Here is an 11,898-nt window from a genome sequence, read left to right as displayed (position 1 = left end):
ATATATATAGTATAAAAAAATTAAAAAATTACGGTTTCTAATTTATTAGAGATATATATTAATAATTACAATACTAATTTTAAATTTTAAACGTATCATAATAATTAGAAGCCGTAACCGTATATAATCGTAACCATTTAACTGCAACCGTATTTAACCGTAACCATTTTAACCGTATATAAAATTTCTAACCGTAACCATATATAATATTTCTAACTGTAACTAATAGTTAATCAATCATAACCATAATAACCGTAACCGTGGTCATGCCTAGGCATTGCATATGATTCGGTTTGTGCACAACTGGCTAATGAGGAAACAGTTAATCATTTGAAGAGAAATTTTTTTTAGTAGAGATAATCGGGTGTTGTTGGCTGTGAGAAGGATACGAGGCTATATTCGTCATTTCAAATAGTATGATATTTCCTACAGAAATCAGTTTGTGGTTAACGGCACTTCTCATGTCCAAATAGTGTAAATAATTTCTCTTGCTTATAATAATTATCATCCAAGACTTTGGATCACCCTTTGGTTTCTCTTCAATCAAAATGGCACATTTCTCTGTGAGACTGAAGCTTCTCTCTAGCAACGATGGATTATCCTCGAGAGACCAATTCCGGCAGAGCCTTTTTTACATGGCCGGTGGTGGCTCTCCCTTGGTTCCGGTTCATAATAGAGGCCGATTCAAGTTTGGTGCGAGAATTTTCTCGTCTTACTCTTTTCCTTTGAAGAGAAAGAAAACCAGAGATTTCGATAGCACCGAGAAAAATCTTGGTATTGACGAAGACAACGATGAGTGGGATTTTGATGATGGTTTAGAGACTGATGATCTGTCTTGCTTCAGAGGCTTGGTTCTTGATATTTCATACAGGTCTAAATCTTTTGTGTTTTGTCACCGATTAAACTATCTTATTATGATTTGTTACTTCACTCGATTCTTCGTTTTTTTTTTTGTTATTAATATTGATGATTGAAATTAAAGAAAGCATTAACTCTTACAAATTTTGAATTATTGGCTGCTTCTAAAATTTGGTAGCTAGGGATTGTGACACTTTAGGCCGGTAAATGTGTGTGGTTAATCTGTTATTTTTGTCTATCAACTTTTATATATACAGACCGGTAAATGTGGTTTGCTGGAAGCGCGCAATCTGTCTCGAGTACATGGATAAGGTGAGACCAAAAACGTCAAGCCCAAGGTAAACCTATATATTTTGATACATAAGAATCCTTAATTCAGGTATTTGTATATTCGATCCTGCCTTGTCTAGGCCGATGTTCTGGAGTATTATGATCAGACTGTTAGTTCTCCTACTGGTTCATTCTATATACCTGCTGTATTAAGGGTATGCAGAGTACATGAGTTTAAGTTTTTTTTTTTGAACCTTTTACCAGCTTGAAGCTTGCTTCATTCATCGCTTGTTGCAGGTTCCGCATTTGCTTCAGGTTGTCAAAAGAAGAAGAGTGAAAAACTCACTTAGTCGTAAAAGCATTTTACTGCGAGACGATTACACTTGTCAGTGAGTAGTTTGTCTGTGTCCAGTCACAAGCCGTTTTCTCTTTTCTGCTGAATCAAACTATTTTTGCTGACAGAAATTTTGTTGGGATATAGATATTGTTCTTCCCGTGAAAACTTGACCATTGATCATGTTATACCAATCTCTCGAGGTGGAGAATGGACTTGGCAAAATCTGGTATGTGGTTGATACCACCAACTTAGTAGAATCGATTGCCGATCGATGGGTAAAAATAAACAATTTAATTTGTTAACGTAAGATAGGTAACTGCATGTTCAAGATGCAACTCAAGGAAAGGTCAGAAGACAGTAGAAGAAGCACAGATGAAGTTACTCAAGGTCCCAAAGGTATTTCTCTAGTTTCAAATTACCAGTCCATATGCAACAAAACCTTTGTTTTCGTGTAAATCAAGACATTTTGTTGGTAATGGCAGGAACCAAAAGACTATGACATTGTTGCAATACCATTAACAAATGCAGCTATAAGGATGCTGAGATCGAATAAGGGAATGCCAGAAGAATGGCGTCAGTATCTGGCGAAACCTTTGTCCGAGCCATAGCAGTTTCTCTCTCAGGAATCGAGGCACAAAAAAGGCTCACCAAAGGTCGTTCCATCTCGTAAATATAGAATCGTGGCTCGATCGCATATGTAGATTCATCTAGCTTAACTTCAAACTGTTCACAGTTTGTCGTGGAATTGTTATAATGTATGTATATATAGACATATAGTACGTAAATAATGTCAATCATAATAAACTAACAATCATGATTTGAACTCAGAATTCATGACTTCTGCAGGATCTGGTTAACCTCTCTGAATAACTTAACTGTATTCGTGTTGCTATTGTGCTAGATAAGCTTTACTCGAATATAGTTGATACAATCCCGACATCACTAACTTTCGAAATTGCTTAAAACGGCACCAATATATCCTAACAATCTCAAAATGCGTATACTATTTTGCTTACATTTTTATCGAATTATATTCGTCCACCTAAATACTTATATTTTGTTTTCTTTAATGAGAATCAGGAAAAATATGATCTCGCACCCTAACCTCTTTGTGTCTACTAGTCTACGGAACCAAACTAATCGAAGCATCTGAAGATCATATCAAGAAGTTGCAGGCAGAGGTCAATGGATACCTAAGCAAACCAATGGATTGGACGTAAATAACAAAACCATCAAAATTTGATTAAGCAACAATGTCTTAACACAAAAAGATCACCTCAAAACTTTCTCCTTCTCTGGGCACTACTTAACATTTGCCGTTTCATGAGCAGCAAGCCAAGAATTAAACATTATACACACCTTCGAGAGAGATCCTTTGTGGATCATCTTCATTGTCATGCCAAATTCCCAAAAGAATATAAGAGAACTAAGAGGAGAGGATGGACTGTAGTGCAAGCTGTTGCTGTGGTTGCAGAGATGACCAAGTCGATGCGAGAGCTGATGGAGACAATGTCTGTTGAAGCTGTCTTAAGATATTTATCATCCTGCTCACTGTTTGCTCCGTTGCCAGAGCACCGCCTGCACATAAGACCTACACACACCAGAATATTTACAAACAGACATACAAAAACTGATATCAATTCATGGTGTTGCAACTTGGTACGGAGTGTAGTTATACCTCAGCAAAAACTGCAACTATTTTTGGAAGGTGCTGGTGATTGGGTCCTAATAGATCTGGGTCAGACCTGCACAGGGAGTCCAGGTTTCAATAACAACCCTAAAGTAGTAACACAAAAAAATATATATATAATTTTACCTCTCCACCATTGAGCAAAGCTGGTCATGAACAATTTTAGCCTCAATTGTATCTCCTTTTATCGGCAAGCAGTTTAACCAGGCAGGAACAATCTGGTAAGAGTGACAAATCTCTCGTCAAAAGCGATGTTCATTGATAAGCTGTTACACTCATGTTAATTAATCACCAGGCAAAAAAAAAGTGCAAACATCCATCATAAAGAATGTAGAAGAGGAAGCTTAGATATTTTTACCTTTCCAGCATCAATACTGCTTCGGTAGAACTGACATATTTTTCCGAGAGCGGAAACAGCATTATCATAGGCCATGGCATTCTCAGACTGCTGAGCATTAGGATGTCTAATGACAACATCTAATCTGGAGAGTGCCTCTACAAAGAAAACATGATTTGCATTTACACCAATGTAACAAGAACCTCATAGACATGGAGAAACGAAAGAGTATGTATGAAGCTACCTCCAACAAGAGGTCTGAAAACAGAACCGCCGAACTCAGCACAAATTCCAATTCCGTACACAGCAGCCTGAATTGAGAAAAAAAAGAAGCTCAATGATCCCGAACTCTGTTAAACTGAAGAAGATTACTGTAGGACATACCTGCCGAACATCAGCATTCTCGTCATTGCATGCTTCCAAAAGAAAAGGAACGAATGTATCATAGTATCTGCATAGCAGTACATATATCAGATAGTTGCTGAAACATCTAATAGTCAGAGAAGATCAGGGAAAAAGATAATAGAATAACATACTTAAGAGCTGCTTCACGACAATGCTCAGCAACATCATCAAATATACAAATAGCTATTCTTCTCTCCTCTGTCGTCCTATCACTACCCTGCATAGAACAAACCATAGAAATTCACTATCACATTTGGTGAACAAATTATAGCACTCGTTCTTCGATTAATATCTTTTGATAAAAAAAAAATGTCCAACAACATTTAGAGATAAAAAGTCAAGAGAGCATAAAGAAAAAAACTTACCAACATGGGAGTTATGTAAGATGAAAGCTCATCAAACATGGGCAGGAAAGAGGTCTTGAATGTTTTGATTAACGTTCCCAGTAAATCACCAATCTTCACGAAAAGGGAGACAGAGAGTTAAATCAGTATATCCTGGAATCATCTGTTAGAACTGATGCCTAACACAAACAATAAGGATCATACCTGATCAAAAACTTCTTCTTCTTGTTCATTTTCTTCTTTAAGGATCTCGCTTTCTTCTGCATCAAAGTCCTCTGCCCTAGTTCTCTCTTCTCTCTCTGTCCGTCTGGTTGAACTAGCTATTATTGCCTGCTTAGTCTCATCTACAATTCCCCTCACCTGGCTTTCATCTAGAATGGGTCCAGAAATCTGAAACAATTACGTAGGTTATATTATTTTCTAAAACAAGCTACCATACAATGGAAAAAAAATTACTTTCCAAGATTCTATCAATTGGGTGAAGAGAAAAAAGAGAAGAGGGCAATGAATATTCTGTATTTGGAATACATTTGGTCCCTTAGAAAAAGAAAGCAAAGCTGTTATTTATTTCCACCCTCTATACAATAATCCCCTGGCATATGTTAGAAGTCCTAATTGAGCTAACTGCTAATGCAAAAAGACAGGGTCAGAAACTACAAGCCTGTACACACTCGTTTAATGACTCCAGCATGCTTGCGCAAATCTCCACTTCAGGCTCCTTTGGTTAAGTTGAAGAAAAATGAACAAGTATAATAAATAGGTTATTCTTCATATAAAAATAAAAGTGAAGACATCATTCTTTAGGCCAAAGCACATTATGTAAAAAGCCAATTTAACCTTGTGCAAAGCCTCCAACAATGCTGGTATTATATAATCGCTCAAGTGCTTTATATAGGATTCATTACGACCCTGAGATTCCCCTTTCTCCACAGCAAGTTTTGCTGAGCGTAACAGCTCCGGCATACCTAGCCGCCACAAAATTCGATAATGTGACTGAAGCCCTCATTGTAGAAACACAGAGAAGGATAACTGAAACCCAAGAAAACATAGACAACAAAGATGCTCGAGAATCACACCTGATACTGCAGCCTTCCTAACTTCTTCATGGAAATAAAACTTGAGAAGAGGAACTAAAATAGGAGCAACCTGTTTTTCCAAAACAGTATAAGAACCATGAAAGCCAATGAAACTCCGTACTCTGAAAGTTAGCAGAGTACAAGGGCCATACCTGATCAATCCAAGGGAAAAACCCTTCTTTTAGCTCATCAGCATAGCAACACAGCATGTTACAGGCAGTAGCTTTCTCCTCTAACACACTAGTTTTGATCCCTATCCTCTTGTCACCCAGAGTGATGGTCTCAATGCTGAAATAGGAAATAAAACCACATCAAAGTGAATACCACAAACAGCTATCCAACTCGAGTAAAATGCTTTAACTGAAAATGTGAATCCAATCAAAAGGTTGCTTGCATACCAAATCAAGTTCCATTTACCAAACGTTGACATTTAATCTAAAATGGGAAACGAAACAGGGGAAAAAGGTAGAATGCAACCAAAAGGAAACTAGGAAAGTCCCAGCAAGGGATAAAGAGGGAAAATAAAACGGAAAGCTAATGAACTGATAATTGATTAGCAGGTCTGTCAGTTAAATGGATAGAGTGGGTGCTTATAACTTTGAAATTAAAAATTATACTTCTGCAACGTCTTCCACAATATATAAATATTCTTGAGGTATACAATAGGAAAATATTTCATGTCATACCTATCATCGTCGTCATCAATATCTGCATCTGAATCTGCAGATGAAATGATAACATCTGGCTTGAGCTGGGCTGATTGAAGCAAAGGGGGCATAACAACACTCATGTAAGGAATAAAATCTTGTCCAAGGCATTTGCAGAGTCTAGCCCAAGCCTGCATATGTATTAATTAGATCAATCAGAAGAAATTTCAATTCACGTTCCCGCTAAGCTTCCAATGGATGAACAACAGAAAAGACATTAAATCTTTAATTCAGGTTTGAAGTTCTGAAACTTGCCTGTAACATGTAGCTTGTTGTTGGATCGTCCGCTTCCAATTGCGAACCTTGTAAGGACATCAGCACGTCCATGACCTTTCCACAAAAAAATCAACTTTAAGGCTACTGTTTGATTCGGTAATTACTTCCGGTACTAATAAGATAGGATTTGATTTAGGAAGACACGAAAAGGAATTTCCTTAAATGAAAATTAATTGTATTTATCCAAGTAGTGGAAGTAGAGATCTAAATCACCATTTGGCACAAGGATTTAAAAGAATATGAAACATCCATATTTTTACCTGCTTTGCATCGTCCTTAAATTTTTCCTTTCCAACAGCCATTCCAACCAAACTAATGCACTCCATTGACTTAGCGCGAAGCATACGATTAGCTTTATCATTTGCATTGACCAAAATAGCTTTCAAGTAAGGCATAACAGCATCATAGTACTTTTGGAATAGTTCCTGTTAAAAAACAAGTTAGATCAGTGACCATCAAATTGTACTATAAAAAAAAACCCTTTAGGGAGGAGCATATAAACACCTGTGAAGAATCAGCAACTGACGCCAAAGCAGTCAAAGCACCCTCTTGCACCATTTGTTTTTGATTCTGCATTATACCCAGATATAAGGTAAGAAAACTACCTACAAACCCTCATCTAGTAAAGATCTGCACTTAAAAACTGTGAGATGATTTCCCAGTGCTGAAATTGGTTAACAAATATACTAGTTTGATGATTATTAGGTATCCAAAACACTTCAATGACAAATGTAATACTCAAGTATGTAAAAATAGACTTGACGTGAAAAATGTGAGAGAGTTGACAGTCTTCAGAAATGTAAGAAGGAATCTTGGCAAGGCTAAAACAAACTCCAACAAGCACTAACCCTTTTGTAGTAGTCTACCAGCGTGACCCCTTGTTAGGTTTCACATATTTACTAACTTCCAAAGAGTAGTATTTATTCTAGACAAATAAAAATTAGCAATTCTGTTCAAGGAATTTCATCAACGACAAAGAAACACATGAATCATATGAGCATTTATGACGCGTACCTGAAGCAGTACAAGAAGCTTGCTAATAACTCCATCCAGATAAGGGGTTAAAATTTCTGGGGTGCAATTCTCACTGAAGTTAAGAACAGCGGAAGCAGCATGGGCCTGTACCACGAAAGGGATACCTCATTACAGAAAATCAAGCTAAAGGAGAAGAACATCTCTTCATAAGCAAGATGAAAAATGAAAATCAATGAGTATATCCTACTTTCAATGTTTAAAACAAAATTTATCAGCTTCTACTTCTCAGTCTTGGTAATAAGTTTAAATGATGAGCAAGATAAAAGAAAACTGAGCAAGATAGAAAGAAAGCGGTCAATAAGAATCTTAAACTTTCAGTGCAGGATACATTTTGTAATGATTCTCTTATTTGCTTTTACTTCTAAGTTAGGGACACTGGTATGAGATTAAGTGAGACTTTTCAACAACTAAAAGCCCTATTAAATGCCTAAAAGACAACTAGGTTTACATGAGCACAATACATCGCTGCTGCATATGTTGAAAATCTAGGTGTTAGCTTTTGTTAACCAGAGACAATACATTGTGATGAGTCAAATTTTCGCTCACAGAATGGCCAAAGCAGCAATTTACAAAACCAACCTGGACTCGAGGGTTCTGAAAGTCATCCATGGCTCCAACAAGCGCAGGCAGAACAGACTGATTATATTTAGTTTGTAACTCAGGTCCTACATCTGTAGACAACTGTCCAATTGCATTAATTGCTGCCCACCGGACACGAGGATGGGGATGCTGAAAAGAGTTCAGAACCATAGAAACCACCTGTTCCAGGTTTTTTATCATAACCTACACCGATACCAAGATAATGTCAGAGAAGAAAGTCGTTTTCTACATATGAGAGAAATGATAACCACCAGTCAGGTATAAACATAGTTTGTACATCAACAATGAACTCGTTAAAAGTACGACGGTGACATTTACATATAAGAAAAATATAGAAGAGAATAGACAGGAACATTTTGCCAATTACCATAAAATAAAAGGGAAAGGCTAGATATAAGAGATATATTCTCATTTGACACATGTCAAGTGGAAGGTAGTAGAGGATAAAACAATTTTGTTACTAAATCTACTAGTTCTATATTCTCTCCTGAAGAAATTTAACCAAAATCAACAATGACTACTTTAGAGGATAGTATACCACCAAAGTCATTTTGAGTAACGTAGACATTTAAACCAGAAGAGAAACAACCCTCACCTTAGAGCAACCTTCAGCAATTTGGGCAAGAGCAATGAGAGCAGCATGGTGCTTCTGCCACTCAGAAGCAGCGAAGAAAGCTGAGAAAACTTGAGAGGCAACAGGAAGAATAGTATTCCCACCCAAAGATATAGCAAGCCTGTCCAGACATTCTTGTCCAAAACCATAATTAGTGGTCTCGCCAGCATCTTCATCCTCATTCTCGGCAGTGTGCCATGCCGGGTCATCCTCAATGTCCAAAAGCATGTGCATCAACACGCTAAAGAGTTTGCTAATGAAGTGTGGCAATTTCCTAATCATGCCGGGAGCTCTTTCTCGTGCCTCAGCCAATGTAATGACAAATTCTATAGCCAAGTGCCTAGTTCCTTCTTCTAAACTCTCGGCTTCGGCAATCTGAAGCATTGAACCAACAACTTCGAGAAGCTGTCTCCTCAGAAACCTCGGTTCGGTACCAGCCAATTCAATGAGAAGCTCCAGGGCTTCCTGTGCTGTAGCTTCTTGCCCAGAATTCAATGCCTCAGTCAAAGTCTGCATCATCAACGGCAACAAATCTTGAAAAATATCCCTATCGGAAGGCTCTGACAAACACTGGATAAAATTAATGGCAGCACCCAAAGCCGCGATTCTAACATCAGCAGATGTGGAGTTTCTTAAAGACTGAGAAAACACAGAATGTAGAGTAGTCAGGTGAGGAACCAACGTTTCACCAATGTACTGAGCCAATCTAGAGAAAATCAACAAAGCGTACTCCTGGAGATTCGGGTTATCCGAAGAAGCAACAACGCACTGGAACATGAAGGGAAGTAACTCGGGCCATCCATTCTCCGGTAAAATCGCAGACGCAAGTTCAGAGATAGTATCGCAAACCTTCTTAGCTATAGATTTAGAACTCTCCTGCTGGAGAGACGCGAGGAGAAGAGACTTGAGAGTCGGACGAGTGGATTCAGCGATACGAGGGTAGATAAAAGCGGAATCGTCGTCGGCGTCTCCAGAACGGGTGAGCTGTTTCCGAAGCAAAACAGCAGACATAGCACGAAGCTCGAGATTGGGAGATGAGTTGAGAGATTGAACGAGCTTCAAAGCGAGCGAGTCGGGTTGTGTTTGTTTGCAGAGATTGAAGACAGACTCGGCGTGGGAGCGCTGTTCGTTTGAAGAAGACATGAGGTGAGAAATTAGGGTTTCGAAGTGGGAAGAATCGGGGCCTAGGATGAAGGACAGTTGAATCTGAGTTTGTTGATCGACCGCCATGGTTGATGGTTGTGTGCTTGTGCGTTGAAGGAGAAACCAATGGCTGCGGGGGTTTTAGCTAAGTTTTGGGGAATAAAAAAATGTTGTTGGCTAAACGAAACGAAACGAAACGAAAGCAAAGGGTTTTGTTTCTGTGGGGGTAAGGGGGCAGAGATATGTATGACGAGGGTTTCTTTCTTTCTCCCCCATTGTGAGATGTGATTAGATACGGTCCCAAATACGCGTCGCAGGCCTTCTTTTTTTTTTTATCACTAAAGATTTTCTTTTTTGATACTGATTTTATCTCAAGATGATGGCTTTTTTTTTTCTTTTTTAACAATACTTGATTCACCGTATAACCTTTCTTTGCACCTCTAAAACCCTTCTTCTTCAAAAAAACCCTAGTTCTACAAACCGCCGCCGCCTGAGGTTCGTTTGCCTCTCCGCCGCCCGAGACTTCGCTGACGGTGTGAGAGGGCTCTGCTTTTCTGCTTTTCTTCTTTTTCCAGTTGTATTAGTAGTTGGGAGACTCGATCTCTTCCTCTCTAGTCGTGCCAAGGAGGTTTCAACCGCGACTTTGTGATGATGCGGCAGCTAACGCTACAGAGAGAGATCTCGGCTCTCTCTCCTCTCCGGGAGAATGGTGGTGGTTCAAAGCAGCTCCGGGCGGCCTTCTTTGCAGCTTCAAGGTGTCTAACCTTCTGTCGGAGGTCCTAGCTGACCAGAGTTTAATGGTTGAGTCGGGCCTTAGAGTTTTCCGGTTGTTGGGGAGATTTCTGTGTGCGTCGGTGGACGAGATTTGAGAACTTCCTCAAAGTCGGCGTTCCTCGAGAGCTTCATCAACTTTCTGGTGTCAGTCCAGTCAAGAAGCGAGACAACAAGACTGATGCGATGTGGCCAATCCAAAAATGCACCGTGAGGTGAAGCTATGCTAATATGTGCTCCAATCTCTAATGTTTAGGTATTAGCATTCTGGTTATTGTGTGGTTAGTTCGGAGAAGCCTCTGTTCATGCTAGTTTTGTTTCACGTCTCTTGGTCGGGTCAGTCGGATGTATGGTCCGTTTTTGGCTTAGGACCGGAACAATGAAAGTCGGAGAAACCAAGTTTTCTGATACTGCGCCTATGGGTGTTGATGCTATTGGGACAAGTTCTACTTGCAGATCATGAGGTTCTAATAGCTTGGAATTGCTTTGTTCTTCAGTGTAGGATTTGGTCTTCTCTATGTTAGTAGTTGTTTTCGTGTCATAGGGTTTTCTTAGGTGGTTTAAGAGATGATTTCATACCGAGTTGTGGTGTGTTATTTATCTCGTTGTGGTAAAAAAATGCAATGGTTCTTGGCTAGCGTTGGATCCGCCTAGTGATTCAGGGTGATACTAGATCGACTCATTGCATTTGGTGTAATTCTATGGAGGGGAATTTATGTTTCTTTCCATTTGGATGTAATGTTTTTGGATAATAAATAGTTGATGTTGAGGCACAAAAAAAAAACAATACTTGGTTCACCCCAACCACTGCATTCACCCCTTCTAAAATAACTAAATAAAATCTGTATAATTAATTATTAAATTATTAATTTAAACCGTTCTTTTGTAAACCCAATTGGACATATAACTTCCTTCTAATTTAAAATCTAAACTCTAACCACCTCATTTATAAACCCAAACCGACATATAATTTTATTCTAATTATAAAATCTAAACTCTAACCATCTTATTTGTAAATCCAAATCGACATTAAACGTCCACAAATCGAGTTAATAAAATCTTCATAAATTAGAATCTTCATAAGTGTTTTTAAACATTTTGTCTATTATATTTTTGCGTAACTTTTTTTTGTTAAACTTCAACCAGTTATAAGAGTCTCAAAACACACACCCATTTCCAACCGTTTAACCGGTTAAATAAATCGCAAACTTGTATCCGCAACCGCAGCATTTAAACTAGTTAGTCTCTAATAATCTCATCATGACTGTTCACTGTTCTTTGTGTTTTTTTTATTTATTTATGAAATATCATATGCAAGCTTTTAGTATTGTTAATTTGGCGATAAGGACACTATAAGATATGAATAGTAAAATAGTATAAAAAAAAAATATATGAATAGTAGAATGGTAACGTAGATGAACGTTTTCTTACTGCAT

General features: G+C 38.2%; 2 protein-coding genes across 16 annotated transcripts; one reads left to right on the top strand and one right to left on the bottom strand.

Moving 5' to 3' along the window:
• The first annotated feature begins 453 nt into the window (after window positions 1-453).
• On the top strand, window positions 454-2,295 carry LOC104750260 (uncharacterized). Of its 8 annotated transcripts, none has more exons than XM_010472031.3 (7): window positions 454-871; window positions 1,116-1,170; window positions 1,269-1,343; window positions 1,426-1,517; window positions 1,610-1,691; window positions 1,778-1,861; window positions 1,948-2,295. In XM_010472031.3, exons 1-7 carry the CDS (start codon window positions 549-551, stop codon window positions 2,071-2,073), a joined length of 837 nt encoding a protein of 278 aa, XP_010470333.1. In that variant the 5' UTR covers window positions 454-548; the 3' UTR covers window positions 2,074-2,295. The 8 variants fall into 8 exon arrangements, 2 of the variants coding, with proteins under 2 accessions (XP_010470333.1, XP_019093863.1); XR_015584889.1 differs by having other exon boundaries at window positions 467-871; window positions 1,426-1,513; XR_015584890.1 differs by having other exon boundaries at window positions 467-871; window positions 1,426-1,513; window positions 1,591-1,691.
• A 20-nt stretch (window positions 2,296-2,315) lies between these two features.
• On the bottom strand, window positions 2,316-11,240 carry LOC104787309 (uncharacterized). 8 transcript variants are annotated; one of them, XR_015584883.1, is made up of 21 exons: window positions 8,531-11,240; window positions 7,915-8,118; window positions 7,315-7,419; window positions 6,805-6,870; window positions 6,561-6,725; window positions 6,280-6,354; window positions 6,004-6,155; window positions 5,470-5,605; window positions 5,318-5,387; window positions 5,079-5,206; window positions 4,903-4,959; window positions 4,446-4,631; window positions 4,263-4,355; window positions 4,029-4,114; window positions 3,877-3,943; window positions 3,737-3,803; window positions 3,514-3,650; window positions 3,282-3,373; window positions 3,144-3,210; window positions 2,742-3,056; window positions 2,316-2,658 (listed from the first exon to the last, which is right to left on the bottom strand). XR_015584883.1 is itself a non-coding variant. In XM_087492179.1 (20 exons), the coding sequence occupies exons 1-20, from the start codon at window positions 9,776-9,778 to the stop codon at window positions 2,892-2,894; spliced, it is 3,366 nt and encodes a 1,121-aa protein (XP_087348305.1). In that variant the 5' UTR covers window positions 9,779-11,240; the 3' UTR covers window positions 2,687-2,891. The 8 variants fall into 8 exon arrangements, 2 of the variants coding, with proteins under 2 accessions (XP_087348305.1, XP_087348306.1); XR_015584888.1 differs by having other exon boundaries at window positions 3,282-3,421; window positions 4,913-4,959; XR_015584886.1 differs by having other exon boundaries at window positions 4,913-4,959.
• Between the last annotated feature and the right edge of the window lie 658 nt (window positions 11,241-11,898).

Source organism: Camelina sativa, chromosome 16, assembly GCF_030686135.1.
Source record: "Camelina sativa cultivar CO46 ecotype springtype chromosome 16, ASM3068613v1".
Classification (NCBI taxonomy): domain Eukaryota; kingdom Viridiplantae; phylum Streptophyta; class Magnoliopsida; order Brassicales; family Brassicaceae; genus Camelina; species Camelina sativa.
This window is presented reverse-complemented; position numbering and strand designations above follow the sequence as displayed.

Coding starts and splice junctions, on each gene's coding strand:
- LOC104750260 (XM_010472031.3), top strand. CDS start 549: ATGGCACATTTCTCTGTGAGACTGAAGCTTCTCTCTAGCAACGATGGA. Junction 1,518..1,609: donor CGAGACGATTACACTTGTCA/GTGAGTAGTTTG, acceptor GTTGGGATATAG/ATATTGTTCTTCCCGTGAAA. Junction 1,692..1,777: donor AATGGACTTGGCAAAATCTG/GTATGTGGTTGA, acceptor AACGTAAGATAG/GTAACTGCATGTTCAAGATG.
- LOC104787309 (XM_087492179.1), bottom strand. CDS start 9,778: ATGGCGGTCGATCAACAAACTCAGATTCAACTGTCCTTCATCCTAGGC. Junction 7,420..7,914: donor TTCAGAACCCTCGAGTCCAG/GTTGGTTTTGTA, acceptor TTCGTGGTACAG/GCCCATGCTGCTTCCGCTGT. Junction 6,355..6,560: donor TTAAGGACGATGCAAAGCAG/GTAAAAATATGG, acceptor TTTTGTGGAAAG/GTCATGGACGTGCTGATGTC.